General features: G+C 45.7%; 2 protein-coding genes across 3 annotated transcripts; both read left to right on the top strand.

Moving 5' to 3' along the window:
* The first annotated feature begins 4619 nt into the window (after window positions 1-4619).
* On the top strand, window positions 4620-5363 carry LOC116356308 (uncharacterized histidine-rich protein DDB_G0274557-like). The gene has a single exon (XM_031801458.1). It carries the CDS (start codon window positions 4620-4622, stop codon window positions 5361-5363), a length of 744 nt encoding a protein of 247 aa, XP_031657318.1.
* A 2396-nt stretch (window positions 5364-7759) lies between these two features.
* Window positions 7760-27101, top strand: LOC109884269 (pyruvate kinase PKM). Of its 2 annotated transcripts, none has more exons than XM_031801567.1 (11): window positions 7760-7883; window positions 10042-10216; window positions 11275-11366; window positions 14695-14826; window positions 15508-15694; window positions 16535-16805; window positions 17010-17160; window positions 18313-18465; window positions 22449-22615; window positions 25714-25895; window positions 26123-27101. In XM_031801567.1, the coding sequence occupies exons 2-11, from the start codon at window positions 10066-10068 to the stop codon at window positions 26227-26229; spliced, it is 1593 nt and encodes a 530-aa protein (XP_031657427.1). In that variant the 5' UTR covers window positions 7760-7883; window positions 10042-10065; the 3' UTR covers window positions 26230-27101. The 2 variants fall into 2 exon arrangements, with proteins under 2 accessions (XP_031657427.1, XP_031657428.1); XM_031801568.1 differs by having other exon boundaries at window positions 7811-7879.
* The last annotated feature ends 509 nt before the right edge of the window (window positions 27102-27610 follow it).

Here is a 27610-nt window from a genome sequence, read left to right as displayed (position 1 = left end):
CTGACCCTGGAACTGAGCCTGTGTATAGCTACTGACCCTGGAACTGTCCCTGTATATAACTACTGACCCTGGAACTGTCCTTGTATATAACTACTGACCCTGGAACTGTGTCTGTGTATAGCTACTGACCCTGGAACTGACCCTGTATATAGCTACTGACCCTGGAACTGAGCCTGTGTATGGCTACTAACTCTGGAACTGAGCCTGTGTATAGCTACTGACCCTGGAACTGAGCCTGTGTATAGCTACTAACTCTGGAACTGACCCTGTATATAGCTACTGTCCCTGGAACTGAGCCTGTGTATAGCTACTGACCCTGGAACTGAGCCTGTGTATAGCTACTGACCCTGGAACTGTCCCTGTATATAACTACTGACCCTGGAACTGTCCCTGTATATAACTACTGACCCTGGAACTGTGTCTGTGTATAGCTACTGACCCTGGAACTGACCCTGTATATAGCTACTGTCCCTGTATATAGCTACTGACCCTGGAACTGACCCTGTATATAGCTACTGACCCTGGAACTGACCCTGTGTATAGCTACTGACCCTGGAACTGTGCCTGTGTATAGCTACTGACCCTGGAACTGAGCCTGTGTATAGCTACTGACCCTGTATATAGCTACTGACCCTGGAACTGACCCTGTATATAGCTACTGACCCTGGAACTGACCCTGTATATAGCTACTGACCCTGGAACTGAGCCTGTGTATGGCTACTAACTCTGGAACTGAGCCTGTGTATAGCTACTGACCCTGGAACTGAGCCTGTGTATAGCTACTAACTCTGGAACTGACCCTGTATATAGCTACTGACCCTGGAACTGAGCCTGTGTATAGCTACTGACCCTGGAACTGACCCTGTATATAGCTACTGTCCCTGTATATAGCTACTGACCCTGGAACTGACCCTGTATATAGCTACTGACCCTGGAACTGAGCCTGTGTATGGCTACTAACTCTGGAACTGAGCCTGTGTATAGCTACTGACCCTGGAACTGAGCCTGTGTATAGCTACTGACCCTGGAACTGTCCCTGTATATAACTACTGACCCTGGAACTGTCCCTGTATATAACTACTGACCCTGGAACTGTGTCTGTGTATAGCTACTGACCCTGGAACTGACCCTGTATATAGCTACTGACCCTGGAACTGAGCCTGTGTATGGCTACTAACTCTGGAACTGAGCCTGTGTATAGCTACTGACCCTGGAACTGAGCCTGTGTATAGCTACTAACTCTGGAACTGACCCTGTATATAGCTACTGACCCTGGAACTGAGCCTGTGTATAGCTACTGACCCTGGAACTGTGCCTGTGTATAGCTACTGACCCTGGAACTGAGCCTGTGTATAGCTACTGACCCTGGAACTGTCCCTGTATATAACTACTGACCCTGGAACTGTCCCTGTATATAACTACTGACCCTGGAACTGTGTCTGTGTATAGCTACTGACCCTGGAACTGACCCTGTATATAGCTACTATCCCTGTATATAGCTACTGACCCTGGAACTGACCCTGTATATAGCTACTGACCCTGGAACTGAGCCTGTGTATGGCTACTAACTCTGGAACTGAGCCTGTGTATAGCTACTGACCCTGGAACTGAGCCTGTGTATAGCTACTGACCCTGGAACTGTCCCTGTATATAACTACTGACCCTGGAACTGAGCCTGTGTATAGCTACTGACCCTGGAACTGTGCCTGTGTATAGCTACTGACCCTGGAACTGTGCCTGTGTATAGCTACTGACCCTGGAACTGAGCCTGTGTATAGCTACTGACCCTGGAACTGAGCCTGTGTATGGCTACTAACTCTGGAACTGACCCTGTGTATAGCTACTGACCCTGGAACTGAGCCTGTGTATAGCTACTGACCCTGGAACTGAGCCTGTGTATTGCTACTGACCCTGGAACTGAGCCTGTGTATAGCTACTGACCCTGGAACTGAGCCTGTGTATAGCTACTGACCCTGGAACTGAGCCTGTGTATGGCTACTAACTCTGGAACTGACCCTGTGTATAGCTACTGACCCTGGAACTGAGCCTGTGTATAGCTACTGACCCTGGAACTGTCCCTGTATATAACTACTGACCCTGGAACTGAGCCTGTGTATGGCTACTAACTCTGGAACTGACCCTGTGTATAGCTACTGACCCTGGAACTGAGCCTGTGTATAGCTACTGACCCTGGAACTGAGCCTGTGTATAGCTACTGACCCTGGAACTGAGCCTGTGTATAGCTACTGACCCTGAGCCTGTGTATAGCTACTGACCCTGGAACTGAGCCTGTGTATAGCTACTGACCCTGGAACTGAGCCTGTGTATAGCTACTGACCCTGGAACTGTCCCTGTATATAACTACTGACCCTGGAACTGAGCCTGTGTATGGCTACTGACCCTGGAACTGAGCCTGTGTATAGCTACTGACCCTGGAACTGAGCCTGTGTATAGCTACTGACCCTGGAACTGAGCCTGTATATAGCTACTGACCCTGGAACTGAGCCTGTGTATAGCTACTGACCCTGGAACTGAGCCTGTGTATAGCTACTGACCCTGGAACTGAGCCTGTGTATAGCTACTGACCCTGGAACTGAGCCTGTGTATGGCTACTAACTCTGGAACTGACCCTGTGTATAGCTACTGACCCTGGAACTGACCCTGTGTATAGCTACTGACCCTGGAACTGAGCCTGTGTATTGCTACTGACCCTGGAACTGAGCCTGTGTATAGCTACTGACCCTGGAACTGAGCCTGTGTATAGCTACTGACCCTGGAACTGAGCCTGTGTATGGCTACTAACTCTGGAACTGACCCTGTGTATAGCTACTGACCCTGGAACTGAGCCTGTGTATAGCTACTGACCCTGGAACTGTCCCTGTATATAACTACTGACCCTGGAACTGAGCCTGTGTATGGCTACTAACTCTGGAACTGACCCTGTGTATAGCTACTGACCCTGGAACTGAGCCTGTGTATAGCTACTGACCCTGGAACTGAGCCTGTGTATAGATACTGACCCTGGAACTGAGCCTGTGTATAGCTACTGACCCTGGAACTGAGCCTGTGTATAGCTACTGACCCTGGAACTGAGCCTGTGTATAGCTACTGACCCTGGAACTGAGCCTGTGTATAGCTACTGACCCTGGAACTGTCCCTGTATATAACTACTGACCCTGGAACTGAGCCTGTGTATGGCTACTGACCCTGGAACTGAGCCTGTGTATAGCTACTGACCCTGGAACTGAGCCTGTGTATAGCTACTGACCCTGGAACTGTGCCTGTGTATAGCTACTGACCCTGGAACTGAGCCTGTGTATAGCTACTGTCCCTGGAACTGAGCCTGTGTATGGCTACTGACCCTGGAACTGAGCCTGTGTATAGCTACTGTCCCTGGAACTGAGCCTGTGTATGGCTACTGACCCTGGAACTGAGCCTGTATATAACTACTGACCCTGGAACTGACTCTGTATATAACTACTGACCCTGGAACTGACCCTGTATATAACTACTGACCCTGGAACTGACCCTGTGTATAGCTACTGACCCTGGAACTGTGCCTGTGTATGGCTTAGTTTTCTAGTGTTCTTATTATTTCCATTTCTTGTGTGTTTTTGTTCTGCTTTACTTTACTTTATAGTACTACTGATATTGATTACTACTGATATTGATTACTACTGATATTGATTACTACTGATATTGATTACTACTGACATTGATTACTACTGATATTGATTACTACTGATATTGATTACTACTGATATTGATTACTACTGATATTGATTACTACTGATATTGATTACTACCGACATTGATTACTACTGATATTGATTACTACTGATATTGATTAGATATTGATTACTACTGATATTGATTACTACTGATATTGATTACTACTGATATTGATTAGATATTGATTACTACTGATATTGATTACTACTGATATTGATTACTACTGATATTAATTACTACTGATATTGATTAGATATAGATTGCTACTGATATTGATTACTACTGATATTAATTACTACTGATATTAATTACTACTGATATTGATTACTACTGACATTGATTAGTACTGACATTGATTACTACTGATATTGATTACTACTGATATTGATTACTACTGATATTGATTACTACTGACATTGATTAGTACTGACATTGATTACTACTGATATTGATTACTACTGACATTGATTACTACTGATATTGATTACTACTGACATTGATTAGTACTGACATTGATTACTACTGATATTGATTAGATATAGATTACTACTGATATTGATTAGTACTGACATTGATTACTTCTGATATTGATTAGATATAGATTACTACTGATATTGATTACTACTGACATTGATTACTACTGATATTGATTACTGCATTGTTGGGAAAGAGCTGGCTAGAAAGGTATTTCACTGTACTTGTGCACATGACAATAAAACTTGAATCTCTAGGTTCCTAGGCAGATACACTATACCGTACAGAGTATTTATAGAATAGCACCCAGTGGGCAGTCAGCCTGAATGTGGTGCACAGACACCTTTGGGGAAATGACAGGAATGGGAGGAACATGTAAGACAATGCTTTGAGTGGCACACTATGTTCCTATCATGCCACACCACATGCCACACGTCATGCCACACCACATGCCACACGTCATGCCACACCACATGCCACACCACATGGCACACCACATGACATACGTCATGCCACACCACATGCCACACCACATGGCACACAACATGCCATACGTCATGCCACACCACATGCCACACGTCATGCCACACCACATGCCACACCACATGCAACACGTCATGCCACACCACATGCCACACGTCATGCCACACCACATGCCACACCACATGGCACACAACATGCCATACGTCATGCCACACCACATGCCACACGTCATGCCACACCACATGCCACACCACATGCCACACCACATGCCACACGTCATGCCACACCACATGCCACACGTCATGCCACACAACATGCCACACCACATGCCATACGTCATGCCACACGTCATGCCACACGTCATGCCACACGTCATGCCACACCACATGCCACACCACATGCCACAAATCATGCCACATGTCATGCCACACGTCATGCCACACCACATGCCATACGTCATGCCACACGTCATGCCACACCACATGCCACAAATCATGCCACACGTCATGCCACACATCATGCCATACGTCATGCCACACATCATGCCATACGTCATGCCACACATCATGCCATACGTCATGCCACACGTCGAGCCACACATCATGCCACAAATCATGCCACACCACATGCCACATAGAACCCTCCTCCAGCAAGCTGTGGTCCATCTGTGGTAACTGACTCCACCCCCCCCCCCAAATTTTTTAAAATCATAAGTAGGTCATTTTGTTAATGACCTGGGGTGTATTTCAAGTGGGGACACACAGACAGTATAGTTTTTACTATTGACCAGGGCCTCTGTATTGAAAAGACACGCAGACATACAGCGCGTTGCTATTCATTTACAGTACCGTCTTATCAAATATACAATGTCATGTCCATTCAGCAGCAGTTTTACTGGCCCATAGGGGGTATATGGTTATTACATAACTACACAGATTTATAGTAAGCCATTGGCCAGACCTGGGTTCAAATGCTATTTGGAATCATTTTAAATACTTTAGCTGTTCTTGATTGAGCTTGTCTGGCGCAATGGAACCAATAGAAGAGTCCCAGAAGTGCAAACCACGCCCACCTGACACTCCAGGCAGGCTTATGTAATAGCTCAACTTATTTGAAAGATTGATAGTTGTGCCCACTTCCCACACAGTATAGCATCCTTTACTATATAGTCCAATATGGTAATGAGGCAGTGGTTCCCAATGTTTTTTGAACTGTGGCACAGCTTGATGGGATATAACATTGATTTATATAGTTTACTATTACTATTTATATAGTGGTAATGACCTACACTGCAAACCATCTAGGTTCTGGTGACAAACGGTGTTATTAAAAAGGATTTACTTGAAATATTATTTATAGTTTTCCCTACTCATGATGGTTAATTTGTGTGTACCTATTTAAAAGCGTCTCGCAAATCTGCCCAAGAAGAAAAACCTCAATTGTAGCTCCGGTAAAATAGGTATTTAATTTTGAACCCGCTTGGGCTACAGACAAGTGGGGTTTCTGCATTGTAAAGGTGTAACCACGGATACAAAGCCATGCTCCGTTTGTTTCTATGGCAGAGGGCTGTAGTATAGCTAAGTTCAGAGTCATATTAATAAATACTGTAACTGACTTCTGGCTAAAGCCTAATCAGACTTGAATGTGCTAATGGTTTTCAGACTAATCAAAATTAAACACATGACTTTGCTAACAAATGATTTGCTCTATTCAAAATTATAACAAACTCATTGGCAGCATTACCGCAAAAAATGGAAGGTGGAAGGTGGAGAAGTGAGGAACTTGTCTGTCGGCCTGAGTCCTCTATCTATCTCTATGCCTTTGTCTCATTTGAGGGCACAGGTATGAAGAGATATGAGAGGACTCATCTTCATATCTGTGCCCGCAAATGAGACAAATGCATAGAGATAGATAAGAGGACTCATCTTCATATCTGTGCCCGCAAATGAGACAAGCATAGAGATAGACAGAGGACTCATCTTCATATCTGTGCCCTCAAATGAGACAAATGCATAGAGATAGATAAGAGGACTCATCTTTATACCTGTGCCATTATAGCGTATGTGACAGCATTGGCAGCGCTATTGAGGCTACAACCCATAGGAATCCCCACCCAGATGACGACGTTAATAACTACTTTAAAATGGTGGAAGCCCTCAATGGCACTGGCCATACTAAAAATGGCCCTTTGGCCACTAGAGGCCTCTATCATTCTCTATGGAGTGACTCTATTACCATCCAATCGTTAGGGAACATATTCTCTACATACAAATGTAACCACAGCCTGAGCGCGCCAGACTTGAATCAACGATACAGATGTAACCACGTGCTATTTTATGTTTTAATCTGACCAGCACTAGGTGCTTGCAATTCTAAATTACATGTGCTTTCTACAGGTCACGTTTTCTCAAGGCACATAAATGTGCCACAGCACACTGGTTGGGAACCACTGCAGTATACAGTAGAATAGCCCATGCTTATTTGTATGTTCGGTATGAATGCAATTCATCGACTGGGCACCTGTACATTTCACTTTTGGTTTTTATTTTTATATATTTATTATTTATTGTGATAAAAATGTCAAAGTAAAGCAAGCGACCAATGTCAAAACACATTCAAACTACTCATTTTCACAATAATAGTGTTTTGACTTAGACTAATTTGGGGAATTTTAGGCTGTCCAGACCATACTTTCTATACTACAAAATCCATAAAACAGACCAGGAAAACGCACCCCCTGCTCTGCTCTAGTCTCGACAACACGAACTACTACCTTCAGTTGAACTCACTATCCATGGTGTCGTTTGCAAACATACCTCCAGTTCATATTTTAAGTAGCGCAGGGAAGCTTTCTGATTTGTCAACGAGAAGGCCCTAGAACGCTTGTATTTAGTTTTTATGTAACGTTCCTCTCTGCTGGTGAAAATTATGTCTATAATCCCCCGAAATACTCGTAGACTTGAACATATATCATACTAAATACATATTTTTATCAATACTTCAACATTTGGTGTACAATTAACGGATTATAACTGGAATATCGTCATTACCGTTCCGCCCTATAGTCACCCCACTTGACATCGGAGGGATACCCTATGTTCAGCTGGGGAAGTAGTCCCGGTCAGTTGGGGGGGTTATCTTTCGCCAGAGCTCGGCTGGGGGGCGCATTGGTCCCTGCAACGTTCACCCGGTAGGTGAGTCACTGCGTCCTCATCTGGAAATGGTCAACTTTACATTTATCATAAAATGGACAATTATTGCTAAATAATATTAACTTAGCTGCTTCGAGTTAATTACATTGTTCTATCAGTTTTGGTTATAGAAAAGTTGTAATAGACTTTTAACTATTGATTGTTACTTTACTTCCATTACGTTTTGAATCAAATTGTTATGGTGTGATATGGGGTATTTAGTTGTATATTTCAGTCTGAATAGCCTATTTGTGCACAATTAAAAGTAATGACAACTACTTATACCTGTGATCCACATTTTTACAGTGAAATAATAGGGTTTGTTTCATGCATTGGGATACCTACATGACTGAAACTGAGCTACATTATTAAGCAAAACAATTTGGTTTTTGACATAATTAATTGACTTAATTGTAAGTCGCTCTGGATAAGAGTGTCTGCTAAATGACTCAAATGAAATAATACATTTATATTTGATATGCACTGACACCATCCTGTTCCTTCTCTACTATAGCAACAACAAATACATACATTAATCTATACTTACTGTAAGTCAAAGAGCCAGGAACAATTTTACTATTTTAATGACATTGTATTCGGAAGTGTGATACAGTGTGCTAATAAACCACTGTTCAGTTTCACTAGAGCTGTAGGTGACATAGCCCGACCACTCGGTGTGCATTACTAAACCACTATTGAGCTCCTGAAATCATAGCTCTATAATTCAATATCCTCGTAGAGTAAAAAATAAAATCCTATAGAATGGAACCCACTTGGATGTTGTTTTATTCTCTCCAAACTTGTGAATGAATCGATGTCTCACTGAAAGTCTGCTCACGCCAGTGACCGTGTCACCCAGATAATGTAGCTCTTCTTATAGGCAACAGTCTGCTAAGGTTTTTATCTACGAGGAAAAAGGAGTAGCACTTTAGCAGTTGATAGCTGGACTGGTGTCACAGTACATGTCAGGTTCTCTAAGATAGATGGGATTGTGTCACAGTACATGTCAGGTTCTCTATGATAGATGGGATTGTGTCACGGTACATGTCAGGTTCTCTATGATAGATGGGATTGTGTCACGGTACATGTCAGGTTCTCTATGATAGATGGGATTGTGTCACGGTACATGTCAGGTTCTCTATGATAGATGGGATTGTGTCACGGTACATGTCAGGTTCTCTATGATAGATGGGATTGTGTCACGGTACATGTCAGGTTCTCTAAGATATTTATGCCAACCTATGTGTATAATGTTGCTCTGACTAGTTAATGAATAATTTTGAGGTTGAAAATAATATCCCCCAACGTTGAATTAATATGTGATATTTGCTAAATCCTTTTTTGACAACTCAAGTTTCCCACCAACTGTGAGAACCACCTCCTAAAAAAGTGGCCACTGGCCAGTTCCTCTTCAAGAGCCTATGCCCCTGGTCATTATGGGTGACTGGAATGTGGGGGCGTTATCTGGGTGTGCCTGTCCGTACGTGTGTGTGTGTGTGTGTGTGCAGTCACGCAGTCACACATGCTCTCATTGTTGCGGTCCTAGTTTGGTGGTGCTGCTACAGTGTGTGTGGCCAGCTGGCCAACTGAGTCCCTATCCCCTTCAGGCTGAACTTCCAGAGCCACTGTCAGTTGAGTTGGTGCACCTCTAACGTTGTAATAAAACCTCTATTACAATAGTCCCAATCAATAAATCAGTAACTCAAGCGGAGTTGAGGTAAATTTACGACAATTTATTATGAATAATCTTAGCCCCCCCCACCCACCCACCCCTCTCTCTGAAATGTTCCAGGTTTTCATTCTCTTTCACAGTATAAAGTGAACCCGAAAACTTCAGCTAGTCCATGTTCCATTGCTACAGTATGTCTCTAGCATGAATATGCTATGTTTGTTGGTAGGTAGCATGGCAGTGCAAAGATCTAGTGTCAAAGCCTGATTCAGTGGGATAGACTCAGAGCAGCTGTGTAAGCCAAGTGTCACACACACACACAGACACACTATGAATAGACTTGGCATGAAAAATGATATCAAGACCTCTCCAACCTCTAACTTTCAGGAGTATCTAGAGAGGCTTGGTTCAATATGTCAGAGGTGGTTGTAGAACATTAACCCAGTGTCAAAAGATCTCCTCAACACCTCTATTCTCGCTCTCTGTCTCAAGGATTTCTCAGATACCGATCCAATCATGTCTAAAGGAAAGGATATGGGCTCTGCCTTCATCCAGACGCAGCAGCTCCACGCTGCCATGGCCGACACTTTCCTGGAGCACATGTGTCTTCTGGACATCGACTCCGAGCCAGCCGTGGCTCGCAACACCGGAATCATCTGCACCATCGGTACAGCTCAACAACACCCCTCATTAGTCAACAACACCCTTCCTCATTACTCACACCGCCCTCACTCCCTTCACTATTCACTACTTCCTCACCTCACTGTCCAACCCTACCTCACCCCTCATGGCTTCTCACTCCCTCACCACTGAACACCCTCACTACAATACTCTACCAACATCCTGTATACACATGTATTTTGTGTGAGGTGCTCATACTAAAATGGCCCTTTTTGCCGCTAGAGGCCTCTATCATTCTCTATGGAGTGACTCTATTACCATCCAATCATTAGGGAACATATTCTCTACATACAAATGTAACCACAGCCTGAGCGCGCCAGACTTGAATCAACGATACAGATGTAACCACGTGCTATTTAATGTTTTAATCTGACCAGCACTAGGTGCTTGCAATTCTAAATTACATGTGCTTTCTACAGGTCACGTTTTCTCAAGGCACATAAATGTGCCACAGCACACTGGTTGGGAACCACTGCAGTATACAGTAGAATAGCCCATGCTTATTTGTATGTTCGGTATGAATGCAATTCATCGACTGGGCACCTGTACATTTCACTTTTGGTTTTTATTTTTATATATTTATTATTTATTGTGATAAAAATGTCAAAGTAAAGCAAGCGACCAATGTATTTTGTGTGAGGTGTGCCTACAGAAGGCCACAGAACCTTCACAGTAGAGGTATATCCCTCCAGAACCTTCACAGTAGGGGTATATCCCTCCAGAACCTTCACAGTAGGGGTATATCCCTCCAGAACCTTCACAGTAGGGGTATATCCCTCCAGAACCTTCACAGTAGGGGTATATCCCTCCAAAAACCTTCACAGTAGGGGTATATCCCTCCAGAACCTTCACAGTAGGGGTATATCCCTCCAAAAACCTTCACAGTAGGGGTATATCCCTCCAGAACCTTCACAGTAGGGGTATATCCCTCCAGAACCTTCACAGTAGGGGTATATCCCTCCAAAACCTCCACAGTAGGGGTATATCCCTCCAGAACCTTCACAGTATTCCTCTATAAGCTTTGCTTGTCTTGTCCACATGCAGGACCCGCCTCCCGATCAGTGTCCATGGCCAAGGAGATGATCAAATCTGGGATGAACATTGCAAGAATGAACTTCTCTCACGGAACTCATGAGGTCAGTAGTAGGACTACACTAGTACTGAAGGGAAAGGACACTAGTACTGAAGGGACAGGACACTAGTACTGAAGGGAAAGGACACTAGTACTAAAGGGAAAGGACACTAGTACTGACGCCACCACAGCTGTTCTAGGATTTAGACTAGTGCTGAATTCCAAACGGACCCCATAGCCCTTTCTCCCTGGCAACTCAGGGTAGTCTGAAAGGAAAGGTGAAAGCAATATGGTGACATTCACTCAGCCGAATATAAAGACCAGTTTGGATGTTGGCTTACTATAACCTTTAGTGAGTCTGCAGCACCATCCATCCTCATACTATAACCTTTAGTGAGTCTGCAGTACAAGCCACCCTTATCCTATAACCTTTAGTGAGTCTGCAGTACAAGCCATCCTCATCCTATAACCTTTAGTGAGTCTGCAGTACAAGCCACCCTCATACTATAACCTTTAGTGAGTCTGCAGTACCAGCCATCCTCATCCTATAACCTTTAGTGAGTCTGCAGTACCAGCCATCCTCACTATGACATTATCACTGTACCATTTAAATGTCAGTCTGTAAGCTGATCTGAACGCTCTTACGTGCACTTTAGTGGCTCCTCCTCCTCCTCCTCCAACCTCCTCCTCCTCTTCCTCCTCCTCCAACCTCCTCCTCCTCTTCCTCCTCTTCCCCCTCCCCCTCCTCCAACCTCCTCCTCCTCCTCCAACCTCCTCCTCCTCCTCCAACCTCCTCCTCCTCCTCCTCCAGTCTGTCTTCTAGTGCCGCCAGATGGCAGTCAGGGTTCTGGGGTTCACACTACTGACCTCTCCCCTTTAAAAGTCATGGCTTTTTGACCTGTTTCACCCTGGCTGGGTCGGGAGTGCACCCCCTAAACCATACAGCAGTATTAGATATCGAAGCGATACGTTTGATATTTGAATTCGTTGCCCCTTTTCAAAGGTCATCAGTACTGTTAATTGCTTGTCCGAAGAAGACGTTCTACTCTGAAGTTCAGTACTGTATCTATGTATCGGCACTAGATGACGTTTCGTGTACATGTGTTTCAAAGTTATAATTAGGTCAGGATTTCCCAGTCCATTCCGCGATTACTTCCATGACTGGACATTTTGCCTCAGGCCAGAAATAATGCACGCAATTCCATCGAACAAGTACTCGGCCTGCATTGATGATTGGTTGACTCGTTGAATCAGGTGAGCTAGTTCTAGGGCTAGAGATAAAACGTGTTGGTATGTCAAGGGTTAGCAATCTGACGCCGTAGGAGCCTACAGCCATGTCACAGGGCAAGTGTGGTGGCACCATTTTAGCGTCTGTTTGGGAATGCTACTGGTGCATGAAAACTAAGATAGACAGAGCAATTCCCATTGGCAGGAACTCCCGACAGACATCTGAACTTATGTTTGTTTACATGGCATCTGTCATGTGTTGAGGTCAGAGACATTATCAGAAGGGCAAAAGGAAACTCTACCTCTGCCTCTGGTCAGGTGGTCGGAGCCGATGTAAAATAGCCACGTCTCAGGTTCTCGCAGAATGTTTTTAGATGGACCAGGAGCTAACGCTAAGCTACTTGGCTATGCTAAAATAGCTAAGACTTTGCTATTCTAAAATACCCCAAAGATAAAACATTTTAAAAATCATTACATTTCTACCTGGCTAATTGTCCTATGTCTGTCTACTATAGAACACTGTTAAGTGAGTGTCATTGAGTCTCTGAGTCTGTCTCTCTCCTATAGGCAGAAACTGTTTAGGAACCAGAAGCTAGCTAACACTACTTAGTTATATTCTATGTGGCTATGCTACTTGGCTAACATACTTGGTTAAATGCTACATGTTTACCTTCTACTTGGCTAACACTACTTGGTTTTCCTACTTGGCGAATCTACATGGTTATATGCTATGTAGCTATGCTACATGGTTATAATCTACTTGGCTATTCTACTTGGTTATATTCTACATGGTTATTCTACTTGGATATTCTACATCGTTATAACCAACGTGGCTATACTACTTGGCTATTCAATTTTGTTAAATCTACTTGGCAATGCTACGTGGTTATATGCTATGTGGCTATGCTATGTGGCTATGCTATGTGGCTATGCTATGTGGCTATGCTATGTGGCTATGCTTTGAGGCTATGCTTTGAGGCTATGCTTTGAGGCTATGCTTTGAGGCTATGCTATGAGGCTATGCTATGAGGCTATGCTATGAGGCTATGCTATGTGGCTATGCTATGTGGCTATGCTATGTGGCTATGCTATGTGGCTAGGCTATGAGGCTATGCTATGTGGCATATTAAATTGCACTTTGCCAGCTTCTACTTAGTACTGCTGAGTGAATGTCGTTGGGCTTTCAACACTGATATACCAGGAGGCAGTGAGCATTTAATGGATGTACAGTGCCTTGGGAAAGTATTCAGACCCCTTGACTTGTCCGCATTTTGTTACGTTACAGCCTTATTCTAAAATGGATTATATAAAAAATTTATATCCTCATCAATCTACACACAATACCCCTATAATTTACTAAGTAAAATGAGGTTTTTAGAAATTTTTGCAAAAAAAAATATAAAAATAAGATATACCTTATTTACATAAGTATTCAGACCGTTTGCTATGAGACTCCAAATTTAGTTTACATTGATCATCCTTGAGATGTTTCTACAACTTGATTGTAGTCCACCTGTGTTAAATTCAACTGATTGGACATGATTTGGAAAGGCACACACCTGTCTATATATGGTCTGCCTGAAAATCGTCACACGTCTCTGAATGATTTGACTTTCCCTACAGTAAATCAAATCAAACTTAATTTAAAGTGTATTTAAAATCTCAACACACTTCGCTATCTGAGCACTACGATTGGTCTGGCTAGTTGGCAAATCATCTGAAAGTTCCAAAGTTACATTTGGCGTTCCTCAGGTCTCTACGCTCAGACCCATAGAATTTGTTTTCCATAGTATATGCAGTGTCATGGCATGCTAAAACCTCTGTCTCTAAGTGATACTATCCAGGCTGTATCACATCCGATCGTGTATCACATTTGTTCTTAAAACCTGTCTAGGACATACATCCCGCTAGGGGAACGGTTGGCCGGAAATGGCCTGATATGTCATTATTAAAAGTAGGGGGGTAGCCTTAACAGGTTTTAACTGACTTGCCTAGTTAAATAAAGGTTAAATAAATAAATAAAATACAAATATGACACCCCCTTATTTTCCAGACTCTCATCGGTGTGGTGTTTAAGGGGTTTAAAATTTAATTGAATGAATTAAAAAAACGGATACATTTCTGTGTCGATGGGAAGAAAAAATATTATCTTCTGTTCTATTCAGTATCATGCTGAGACCATCAAGAATGTCCGTGAAGCCACCGAGAGCTTCGGTTCCGGCACCATCGAGTACAGACCAGTGGCCATCGCTCTGGACACCAAGGGACCCGAAATCAGGACTGGACTCATCAAGGGCGTGAGTAGTCATTCACCATGAACTAGTGTAAATCTTTATGAAAAATCCAACTTCAGTTCCAAGTGTATCATCACAAATACACTTAACAGACAAATTAAAACAGAGACAAGCAGCTACGTTTCTTGACTGTAGTACCAAATTACCTAAATCCTATCGTGTAGGCCTACCTTTTGAATTGGTCAAAAGGAAGGCATTGGCCAAGCTAGGAGCAAGAAATACAACAACAAGCAATGATATCCTAAAGCTGATATACATCATCTCTGTAGAGATATAAAGTACATAATACTATAATCCCTGCCCTTCTCCGTACAGATATACAGTACATGATACTATAATCCCTGTCCTTCTCCGTACAGATATACAGTACATGATACTATAATCCCTGTCCTTCTCCGTACAGATATACAGTACATGATACTATAATCCCTGTCCTTCTCCGTACAGATATACAGTACATGATACTATAATCCCTGTCCTTCTCCATACAGATATACAGTACATGATACTATAATCCCTGTCCTTCCCCATAGACATAGACAGTACATAATACTATAATCCCTGTCCTTCCCCATAGACATAGACAGTACATAATACTATAAACCCTGTCCTTCCCCATAGACATAGACAGTACATAATACTATAGTAATAGTTGTGTAATCATATGATTCTTCCTGTGTACAGAGTGGCGAAGCTGAGGTCGAGCTGAAGAAGGGAGGTCACATCAAGCTGACCTTGGACGACAAGTACAAGGACAACTGTGACGAGAAGCACCTGTGGTTGGACTACAAGAACATCACCAAGATCCTGAAGGTCGGAGCTCACGTCTACATCGACGACGGCCTCATGTCCCTGAAGGTCAAGGAAGTCGGTGAGTATCCTAGCAACATCCTACTGTAGCAACAGAATAACACTCTCACAACCTGACTAGTGACAGGAAGTAGCTACACGCTTAACCAAAGTTAAGTTCTTCTACTTTGCCTGTTGTTAGGAATTTTATGAATAATGACTAAACAATATCTTTATTTGAAATAGAACTATAACTAATTAAACTCTACTCTGTTTTATTATATCTGATTAATAATGTTAATTCATAAGGAAGGGATTGTGGGGCATGAAACAGGGGGTAATTAAACATAATAAACACCATTCCAGCTAGGTTGGGGAGGAAATGGATTGTGGGTTTTTAAGTAAGCAGAAAGGATCGTTAACCTATGGTTGAACGACTCAACTTAGCTCTGGGATGTTTAGATAAGGCAGAGAGTGTTTTCCTGGGTTTTCCATTATCTGGAACTGTCTTCTAAATAGTGATGGATGAAGGTGAAGATTGCAGAAGTGAATCTTGATAAGTGTGTGTCTGGAGTGAGCGAGCTAGTGGGTTGGAATAAACTTTTGAACCTGTTTTGTCCTGGTCGATAGGAGGAAGGACATTTTATAACCTATGATGTCATATTTTGTATATAAACTGTTGTTCGTGGTTTCATGGGAGCGCGCTCCGAGAATAAATCCTATTATCTAATTTTGATAAGACTGGTCTCTGTCTATTTAATGCAAATAAGAATCTTACAAATTCTTATAAAATAGACTGAGGGTATTTAATGAATGAACACATATAGGAATTATGAAATTCCGATGACACCTGTTGTAACGTGTTACTGGACCGTTGTTCTGGCTGTGGCATTGTGATTGACACACATGATTGTCCCCGTAGGCGCTGACTTCCTGGACTGTGAGATTGAAAATGGTGGTACTCTGGGCTCTAAGAAGGGTGTGAACTTGCCCGGTGCTGCTGTGGACCTGCCCGCTGTCTCTGAGAAGGACATCCAGGATCTGCAGTTCGGTGTGGAACAGGGAGTGGACATGGTCTTCGCCTCCTTTATCCGTAAGGCAGCTGATGTACACGCCGTCAGGAAGGTGCTGGGAGAGAAGGGCAAACACATCAAGATCATCTCCAAACTGGAGAACCACGAGGGCGTCCGCAGGTGTGTGTGTGTGTGATATTGAGAGAGGCCTCACTGACTACACGATAGTATTGTAGTAAAACGTATTAAGGACATTTTCAGTACTTTCAAAAGCAAGAAAAAAGGATCCTACTGTCTTGAGCATCAGTTTAGCCTCTTGGAAATATAGATACCCAATGCCGGATAATACTGACTTGTAATAACTATCTGTCTGTCTCTGTGTAGATTCGATGAGATCCTGGAGGCTAGCGATGGCATCATGGTTGCCCGCGGTGACCTGGGTATTGAGATCCCCACAGAGAAGGTGTTCATCGCCCAGAAGATGATGACCGGACGCTGCAACAGGATCGGCAAGCCCATCACCTGCGCCACACAGGTCCGACACGTTGCCCGCAGACTAGACCTCCTTATAGATGACTAGACCTCCTTATAGATGACTAGACCTCCTTATAGATGACTAGACCTCCTTATAGATGACTAGACCTCCTTATAGATGACTAGACCTCCTTATAGATGACTACCAGACCCCCTCATACATGACTACCAGACCCCCTCATACATGACTACCAGACCCCCTCATACATGACTACTAGACCCCCTCATACATGACTACTAGACCCCCTCATACATGACTACTAGACCCCCTCATACATGACTACTAGACCCCCTCATACATGACTACTAGACCCCCTCATACATGACTACTAGACCCCCTCATACATGACTACTAGACCCCCTCATACATGACTACTAGACCCCCTCATACATGACTACTAGACCCCCTCATACATGACTACTAGACCTCCTCATACATGACTACTAGACCCCCTCATACATGACTACTAGACCCCCTCATACATGACTACTAGACCCCCTCATACATGACTACTAGACCCCCTCATACATGACTACTAGACCCCCTCATACATGACTACTAGACCCCCTTATACATGACTACTAGACCCCCTCATACATGACTACTAGACCCCCTCATACATGACTACTAGACCCCCTCATACATGACTACTAGACCCCCTCATACATGACTAGACCCCCTTATACATGACTAGACCCCCTTATACATGACTAGACCTCCTTATACATGACTACTAGACCTCCTCATACATGACTACTAGACCTCCTCATACATTAGCATGTCACTGTGTTCTGTTATATTCGGCACACGTGACAAATAAACTGATTAGACCCCCCCATACATGCTTCATTTCCATCCCTGTCACCCAAAGCACACCCAAAGCACACCCAAAGCACACCCAAAGCACACCCAAAGCAGGGTCTGATAACCTGTTAAGACTCAAATACACTGAATTCAATGGCAGATAACAGCAGGGTTCCTAGTCCGGAGTGTTTGAGGTTTAAGAGGAGCTCTGCTTTGACGAAACCTTAGAGGAAAGGGCAGAGATTTATGCCTAATAAGGGCAGTCTCTATAAATGAATCAATGTAAATAATCTATCCTGTCGTTGATTGGTGCCTAATGATCTCTCCTCCCTCTCCTGATTGGTCCAGATGCTGGAGAGCATGATCAAGAAGCCCCGCCCTACTCGTGCTGAGGGTTCCGATGTCGCCAACGCCGTTCTGGACGGTAACGACTGCATCATGCTGAGTGGTGAGACCGCCAAGGGAGACTACCCGCTTGAGGCTGTCCGCACACAGCACAAGGTGAGAGACTGAGACCAGAGCGCCCCCCCCCCCCCCCTCTATAGGTCTTGACTTGGCTCCTCCCAACACAAGGTGAGAGACTGAGAGCACCCCCCCCCTCTATAGGTCTTGACTTGGCTCCTCCCAACACAAGGTGAGAGACTGAGAGCAGAGCGCCCCCCCCCCCTATAGGTCTTGCCTTGGCTCCTCCCAACACAAGGTGAGAGACTGAGAGCAGAGCGCCCCCCCCCCCCCCCCCCCCCCTCTATAGGTCTTGCTTTGGCTCCTCCCAACACAAGCACAACATCCACAATATTTCCTGTAGCAGCCCCGCGAGCCACTGATTCAAAGGTCCTGAGTGGTCAATGTGATCAGGTTTCCATCCAATTGGGCGACCAGGTTTTTCATCCGAACATGACTCAAATCTGCATGTAAAAAAAAACAATATGCGCGTTTTCCCACCAGAGCTGTGTTCCCATCAACATTTGACTTGTTGCAGATGTAAAGGCTGTGATGGCGTCGTCCAGCTCATCACCGTGGACTTTCACCACCCTGTGAAGTTTATTTCATCACCTAATAAACTGCTTTTCCCGACAAGTCGTAATATATATCAATATTTGTGCATAATTCATTTTACAGACACGCCCTTGGCTAGCGTATTTTGTTTTGTAGACATTTTAGAAAATGTTCTGTTTCCGTCAGGCCTGTCATGTACGTTGTGGTGTTGGTTGTGTTTGCCGGGCTGCCTCAGGGGAATTAACTAAAAGTAGCTGTAATATAACAGTAATGTATTTCTGTGTGTTTTTGGTTTGTGATCTATGTACTAACGACTTCTACACACTCACCATGCTACTGGCTCTGTGTGTTACTACTTCTCTCTCCATCCCTCTGTTCTCTCCTCTCCATCCCTCTGTTCTCTCTCCTCTCCATCCCTCTGTTCTCTCCTCTCCATCCCTCTGTTCTCTCCTCTCCATCCCTCTGTTCTCTCCTCTCCATCCCTCTGTTCTCTCCTCTCCATCCCTCTGTTCTCTCTCCATCCCTCTGTTCTCTCTCCTCTCCATCCCTCTGTTCTCTCTCCTCCCCCATCCCTCTGTTCTCTCTCCTCTCCATCCCTCTGTTCTCTCTCCTCTCCATCCCTCTGTTCTCTCTCCTCTCCATCCCTCTGTTCTCTCTCCTCTCCATCCCTCTGTTCTCTCTCCTCTCCATCCCTCTGTTCTCTCTCCTCTCCATCCCTCTGTTCTCTCTCCTCTCCATCCCTCTGTTCTCTCTCCTCCCCCATCCCTCTGTTCTCTCTCCTCTCCATCCCTCTGTTCTCTCTCCTCTCCATCCCTCTGTTCTCTCTCCTCTCCATTCCTCTGTTCTCTCTCCTCCTCCATTCCTCTGTTCTCTCTCCTCCTCCATTCCTCTGTTCTCTCTCCTCCCCATCCCTCTGTTCTCTCTCCTCCCCATCCCTCTGTTCTCTCTCCTCTCCATCCCTCTGTTCTCTCTCTCCATCTCTCTGTTCTCTCTCCTCTCCATCTCTCTGTTCTCTCTCCTCTCCATCCCTCTGTTCTCTCTCCTCCCCATCCCTCTGTTCTCTCTCCTCCCCATCCCTCTGTTTTCTCTCCTCTCCATCCCTCTGTTCTCTCTCTCCATCTCTCTGTTCTCTCTCCTCTCCATCTCTCTGTTCTCTCTCCTCTCCATCCCTCTGTTCTCTCTCCTCTCCATTCCTCTGTTCTCTCTCCTCTCCATTCCTCTGTTCTCTCTCCTCCTCCATTCCTCTGTTCTCTCTCCTCCCCATCCCTCTGTTCTCTCTCCTCCCCATCCCTCTGTTCTCTCTCCTCTCCATCCCTCTGTTCTCTCTCTCCATCTCTCTGTTCTCTCTCCTCTCCATCTCTCTGTTCTCTCTCCTCTCCATCCCTCTGTTCTCTCTCCTCCCCATCCCTCTGTTCTCTCTCCTCCCCATCCCTCTGTTCTCTCTCTCCATCTCTCTGTTCTCTCTCTCCATCCCTCTGTTCTCTCTCTCCATCCCTCTGTTCTCTCTCCATCTCTCTGTTCTCTCTCCATCTCTCTGTTCTCTCTCCTCCTCCATCCCTCTGTTCTCTCTCCTCTCCATCCCTCTGTTCTCTCTCCTCTCCATCCCTCTGTTCTCTCTCCTCTCCATCCCTCTGTTCTCTCTCCTCTCCATCTCTCTGTTCTCTCTCTCCATCTCTCTGTTCTCTCTCCTCTCCATCCCTCTGTTCTCTCTCCTTCTCCATTCCTCTGTTCTCTCTCCTCTCCATCCCTCTGTTCTCTCTCCTCTCCATCCCTCTGTTCTCTCTCCTCTCCATCCCTCTGTTCTCTCTCCTCTCCATCCCTCTGTTCTCTCTCCTCTCCATCCCTCTGTTCTCTCTCCTCTCCATCCCTCTGTTCTCTCTCCTCCTCCATCCCTCTGTTCTCTCTCCTCCTCCATCCCTCTGTTCTCTCTCCTCCTCCATCCCTCTGTTCTCTCTCCTCCTCCATCCCTCTGTTCTCTCTCCTCTCCATCCCTCTGTTCTCTCTCCTCTCCATCCCTCTGTTCTCTCTCCTCTCCATCCCTCTGTTCTCTCTCCTCTCCATCCCTCTGTTCTCTCTCCTCTCCATCCCTCTGTTCTCTCTCCTCTCCATCCCTCTGTTCTCTCTCCTCCTCCATCCCTCTGTTCACTCTCCTCTCCATCCCTCTGTTCACTCTCCTCTCCATCCCTCTGTTCTCTCTCCTCTCCATCCCTCTGTTCTCTCTCCTCTCCATCCCTCTGTTCATCCTCCTCCTCCATCCCTCTGTTCTCTCTCCTCCTCCATCCCTCTGTTCTCTCTCCTCTCCATCCCTCTGTTCTCTCTCCTCTCCCATCCCTCTGTTCTCTCTCCTCTCCCATCCCTCTGTTCTCTCTCCTCTCCCATCCCTCTGTTCTCTCTCCTCTCCATCCCTCTGTTCTCTCTCCTCCTCCATCCCTCTGTTCTCTCTCCTCCCCATCCCTCTGTTCTCTCTCCTCCCCATCCCTCTGTTCTCTCTCCTCTCCATCCCTCTGTTCTCTCTCCTCCTCCATCCCTCTGTTCTCTCTCCTCCTCCATCCCTCTGTTCTCTCTCCTCCTCCATCCCTCTGTTCTCTCTCCTCCTCCATCCCTCTGTTCTCTCTCCTCCTCCATCCCTCTGTTCTCTCTCCTCCTCCATTCCTCTGTTCTCTCTCCTCTCCATCCCTCTGTTCTCTCTCACTGCATCTGTTTTCTGCATCATGTTGCATTGGATGGGGACGTTGGGGTCGTCAGATTGCTCAATCAGCATGTGTCTCAGGATCAGCATCACAACACCTCAGGTATGCAGACCACAGTGATTCTATATTTACTAGTGGACTAGAGGAGACTGCCTCTCTTTTATGTTCCCCTTGCCCCTTCAGAGAAACTAGAATGAATCTAGCTTTTGAATGTTGCTGTCTGAATCTGTCTGACTGTTGCTGTCTGACTGTTGCTGTCTGACTGTTGCTGTTTGACTGTTGCTGTCTGACTGTTGCTGTACGACTGTTGCTGTACGACGGTTGCTGTCTGAATCTGTACGACGGTTGCTGTCTGAATCTGTACGACGGTTGCTGTCTGAATCTGTACGACGGTTGCTGTCTGAATCTGTACGACGGTTGCTGTCTGAATCTGTACGACGGTTGCTGTCTGAATCTGTACGACTGTTGCGGTCTGAATCTGTACGACTGTTGCGGTCTGAATCTTGAAGTTTTTAATTCCCTGGACTTTACATTAGCGGTGTACCAAACCAACTAGCTTAGGAAAAGGCAGAGCCACAAAAAATGAGTCATTCTGGTCTAAATCTGTACCGACCTTCATTGCTTTCTGTTCATTACTGTAGTTGAATAGCAGGAATCTGACACCTCTCTCTCTGTCTCTCTCTGTCTCTCTCTCTGTCTCTCTGTCTCTCTGTCTCTCTGTCTCTCTCTCTCTCTGTGTCTCTCTCTGTGTCTCTCTCTGTGTCTCTCTCTGTGTCTCTCTCTGTCTCTCCCTCCCAGATTGCTCGTGAGGCAGAGGCCGCCATGTACCACAGGCAGATGTTTGAGGAAATCCGTCGTACCTCCCACCTGACCCGTGACCCCACTGAGTCCGTTGCCATTGGCGCCGTCGAGGCTTCCTTCAAGTGCTGTGCCAGTGCCATCATCGTGCTCACCAAGACTGGCAGGTACGAACCAGAGAGTCACACAGCAAACCTCTGTACTTCTCCAACCTGCTTCTGAGGGGAAGGACAGACATGTACATGACGTTATTGACACCTTCTCTGAGCCCAGTCAAATTCCCTGTTCACACTACTGAGCTGAGCCGAGCCGTGCTAGTCTGGTTACGCATTCACCACAGGTGCTGGAGACTTTAGTTGATTTAATCTGAGAACGCAGGTGAGGGAAGATGTTCCGTTCTGTACTCATTTTCTGTTCAGTTTCTGTTCACAAGAACCACGTCCTTAACCATAACTCTCCCATCATCCTTCCCTCTCACCTCAGCCCTGTAGCAGAGACCCAGTACCCTCCCAGCCCTGTAGCAGAGACCCAGTACTCTCCCAGCCCTGTAGCAGAGACCCAGTACTCTCCCAGCCCTGTAGCAGAGACCCAGTACTCTCCCAGCCCTGTAGCAGAGACCCAGTACTCTCCCAGCCCTGTAGCAGAGACCCAGTACTCTCCCAGCCCTGTAGCAGAGACCCAGTACTCTCCCAGCCCTGTAGCAGAGACCCAGAACTCTCCCAGCCCTGTAGCAGAGACCCAGAACTCTCCCAACCCTGTAGCAGAGACCCAGTACCCTCCCAGCCCTGTAGCAGAGACCCAGTACCCTCCCAGCCCTGTAGCAGAGACCCAGTACCCTCCCAGCCCTGTAGCAGAGACCCAGAACTCTCCCAACCCTGTAGCAGAGACCCAGAACTCTCCCAACCCTGTAGCAGAGACCCAGTACCCTCCCAGCCCTGTAGCAGAGACCCAGTACTCTCCCAGCCCTGTAGCAGAGACCCAGAACCCTCCCAGCCCTGTAGCAGAGACCCAGAACTCTCCCAACCCTGTAGCAGAGACCCAGAACTTTCCCATCATGCCCTCTCTCACCCCAGCCCTGTAACAGAGACCCAGAACTTTCCCATCATGCCCTCTCTTACCCCAACCCTGCAGCAGAGACCCAGAACTTTCCCATCATGCCCTCTCTCACCCCAGCTCTGTGGCGGAGACCCAGAAATCTCCCATCATGCTGCCCTCTCACCCCAGCCCTGTAGCGGAGACCCAGAACTTTCCCATCATGCCCTCTCTCACCCCAGTTCTGTAACAGAGACCCAGAACTCTCCCATCATGCCCTCTCTCACCTCAGTCCTGTAGCAGAGGCCCAGTCTGTGTAGTCCTTTGTGTCACTTAAACCCAATTCATAGATGCTTAGATGCATAGATGACCTTTAGTACCTATTGATGAAGGTGTCTTCTTCCTGGAGGGACTTTGGTTAAGAGCCCATACCTATTGATGAAGGTGTCTTCTTCCTGGGGGGACTTTGGTTAAGAGCCCCTACACTCACTCTAAACGTGAACACGCACCGCTTGGGAAACATAAAGAACGTATCTTTCATATCAGCAAGAAGGCAGAAGGTTAAATTACTACACACCTTTATAGGGATCCAGACGGACAACAGATATTTCTAGCATGTTCCTCGAATACCCATGTGTAACGGAAGAAGGTCTCCAGAAACGTGTTGTCACTGAAAAATACTGTCGTCCGCAACTTATGAAGCTGGTTAAAACTGTGAAGTGTATATTTAGCATTTGCTAAATTCTTATTTTGATGTGATATGAAAGTAAAGGGATTTATGTTTCTAGAACCGTATCGCAATTGAGAATCGATTCAAGTTTAGGTGGAGTATTTGGCTGTTTTGGTTGGCAGAGCCAGTTTCCCTCAGAAAAGAAGGTCGTTGGACTTTAAGGTGTAGACTCCTTAAGAGTACATTCTCCTTAGTGTGTCTCCAGATTTCTCCCATGCTTCCCTCTGACCTCAGCCCTACAGCAGAGACCCATGACTTGTTCCCAACCTTTACAGTCCTGAACCCTGACATTTAGGAAGTTAAATATAACTCTCCAGTACTGTCCTCTTCACTCCTCTCCCCACTCCCCACTGTCCCTCACTCCACTCCTCTCCTGTCCCTCACTATACTCCTCTCCCCTCTCCACTCCACTCCTCTCCTGTCCCTCACTCCACTCCTCTCCTGTCCCTCACTCCACTCCTCTCCTGTCCCTCACTCCACTCCTCTCCTGTCCCTCACTCCACTCCTCTCCTGTCCCTCACTCCACTCCTCTCCTGTCCCTCACTCCACTCCTCTCCTGTCCCTCACTCCACTCCTCTCCTGTCCCTCACTCCACTCCTCTCCCCACTCCTTCTCCACTCCTCTCCTGTCCCTCACTCCACTACACTCCTCTCCCCTCTCCACTCCTTCTCCAATCCTCTCCTGTCCCTCACTACACTCCTCTCCCCTCTCCACTCCACTCCACTCCTCTCCTGTCCCTCACTCCACTACTCTCCTGTCCCTCACTCCACTCCTCTCCTGTCCCTCACTCCACTCCTCTCCTGTCCCTCACTACACTCCTCTCCCCTCTCCACTCCTTCTCCACTCCTCTCCTGTCCCTCACTCCACTCCTCTCCCCTCCTTCTCCACTCCACTCTTCTGTTATCCCTCACTCCACTCCTCTCCTGTCCCTCACTCCACTCTCACTCCACTCCTCTACTGTCCCTCACTCCACTCCTCTCCTGTCCCTCACTCCACTCCTGCGCCACTATACAGTATTGGCCAGAGGAGGCTGGTGGTGGGATCTATAGGAGGATGGGTTCATTGTAATGGCTGATGTGTCCGGAGTTTGGATCTTGGATTGGTATAATATTACATTAGATATAGTATAATTGTACATTAGATATAGTATAATTGTACATTAGATATAGTATAATTGTACATTAGATATAGTATAATTGTACATTAGATATAGTATAATTGTACATTAGATATAGTATAATTGTACATTAGATATAGTATAATTGTACATTAGATATAGTATAATTGTACATTAGATATAGTATAATTGTACATTAGATATAGTATAATGTCTTCCCCTTATAGAAGTATTCTAATGTGCTACATAATAATTACGGTTTTAAGTTTACCATGAAGCAGTTTCACATAGCAATATATGTTTTCATTCCACACCCTAACCTGCTGTTCCTTCCTGTGTCTGGTTCCACACCCTAACCTGCTGTTCCTTCCTGTGTCTGGTTCTAGGTCCGCCCATCTGCTGTCCAGGTACAGGCCCCGTGCCCCCATCATCGCTGTGACCCGCTGCGGCCAGACCGCCCGTCAGGCCCATCTGTACCGCGGTATCTACCCAGTGCTCTACACCAAGCCTGCCAATGATGTCTGGGCCGAGGATGTCGACCTCCGCGTCAACTTCGCCTTGGAGATGGGTGAGTTAAATTCCAATGTGTAAGACGTAATACTGAACTTTTATTTGTAGAGCACATTTCATACAGAAAGACCAAAATAGAAGTATAAGACTTGAAGATTTCTCTCTCTGTGACCGTATGATTATCAAATATGGCTCTATTTCTATGGTTGGAGAGAACCTTGGTGGCTCTGGAGCCCCACCAAAAGACCAAAATTAACACCCCCGTGTCTCCCCTCTTCCCTCCAGGCAAACACCGTCACTTCTTCAAGTCTGGAGATGTCATCATTGTCGTGACCGGATGGCGTCCAGGCCCTGGTTACACCAACACCATGCGTGTTGTGCTTGTTCCTTGAACAAACTCCAAAGGACATTACTCCTCCCCTCTTTACCCATCTCCTGTTCCTATAACTCCTCCCCTCTTTACCCATCTCCTGTTCCTATAACCCCTCCCCCAATACCCATCTCCTGTTCCTATAACCCCTCCCCCTTTACCCATCTCCTGTTCTTATAACCCCTCCCCCTTTACCCATCTCCTGTTCCTATAACTCCTCCCCTCTTTACCCATCTCCTGTTCCTATAACCCCTCCCACTTTACCCATCTCCTGTTCCTGTAACCCCTCCCCCAATACCCATCTCCTGTTCCTATAACCCCTCCCCCTTAACCCCCCCCCCCCTCCACCCTCCACCGGAAGACATCTATTTGTCCTCTACGATTCTCTAGACTCCACCTTTGTAACCAAGACAACCGAACAGCAACACCAGGCCACTTCTTCAAAGGACGTTTGGGTGGTGCCATTCATACACAGACAGTCACTTTCCAACACTCCTTTAATTCCTATGTTACTATTACATAGGTGTTTCACCTCCTGTGTCCAAGTCATCCTTCAACAGGTTACACACCCTACTGAAAACACACACCTATCCTGACTGAGTTTTCACAGTGAACAATATGAAGTATGTTTTTTTTTCCTTCTATATGTACATTGTACCGTAATCACACCTCTGCATGTCAGAGTCACTCGTTGTCAGTGGCTTTGTGGTCCAGTACGTTGACGTGGATTATGAATATATAACGAGGATCCTGCTCTATGTGGGTCTTCTCCTCACCTGGTAGACAGGTAAGACTCCACTGACATGTTGAAGGCAACGGTAACATCATGTTGTTGCTGAGGGTTATGGGGGATCTGGGCATGACTGGGTTTCCATTAAAAAGATGAACACCTGATTCTCTTGTTGTTGTTGTTGTTTCCACCCCTCTATTAAGTTTATTAAGTATACTTTTGTTGACCTCAGATGTTGGCGTGGCGACTGTATGGTTCATTAACATTAATATAATAACATTTCTTATGCCGGTGTCGAAACCACCCAACATTTGCGACACTAAAGATTGGCAATGAAAAGTAATGCTGCGAGTTCTGAAGCATTGTGAAGTCACTTTTTTAGAACCCATTGTCTGGTGCTATTACAGTCATTTCAGCAGACACTAACATAAGAGATGACACCTACACTTACTTAGTGGTCTCGGGTTGAAAGGGTTCCTGATTCTGGAGTAAAACTCCAAAGTGTGTCTGAGCTTACTCATTGAAAACACGTCTTGGGGTGCGTTCAGTTCCATTCAACGTTTGCTACATTCCGTGACTGTTTGTATTGAACAACACACGTTTCCCCCAGAAAACAAAAAAAATTTGAGAACAGGAGAAACGGGAAACACACTGGTATGACCTGACAAAAAAC

Source organism: Oncorhynchus kisutch, linkage group LG22 (genome assembly GCF_002021735.2).
Source record: "Oncorhynchus kisutch isolate 150728-3 linkage group LG22, Okis_V2, whole genome shotgun sequence".
Taxonomy (NCBI): Eukaryota; Metazoa; Chordata; class Actinopteri; order Salmoniformes; family Salmonidae; genus Oncorhynchus; species Oncorhynchus kisutch.
The sequence above is the reverse complement of the archived record's forward strand: the minus strand, read 5'-3'. Positions and strand labels throughout refer to the sequence as shown.

Coding starts and splice junctions, on each gene's coding strand:
- LOC116356308 (XM_031801458.1), top strand. CDS start 4,620: ATGCCACACCACATGCCACACGTCATGCCACACCACATGCCACACGTC.
- LOC109884269 (XM_031801567.1), top strand. CDS start 10,066: ATGTCTAAAGGAAAGGATATGGGCTCTGCCTTCATCCAGACGCAGCAG. Junction 10,217..11,274: donor CGGAATCATCTGCACCATCG/GTACAGCTCAAC, acceptor GTCCACATGCAG/GACCCGCCTCCCGATCAGTG. Junction 22,616..25,713: donor GTGCTCACCAAGACTGGCAG/GTACGAACCAGA, acceptor GTCTGGTTCTAG/GTCCGCCCATCTGCTGTCCA.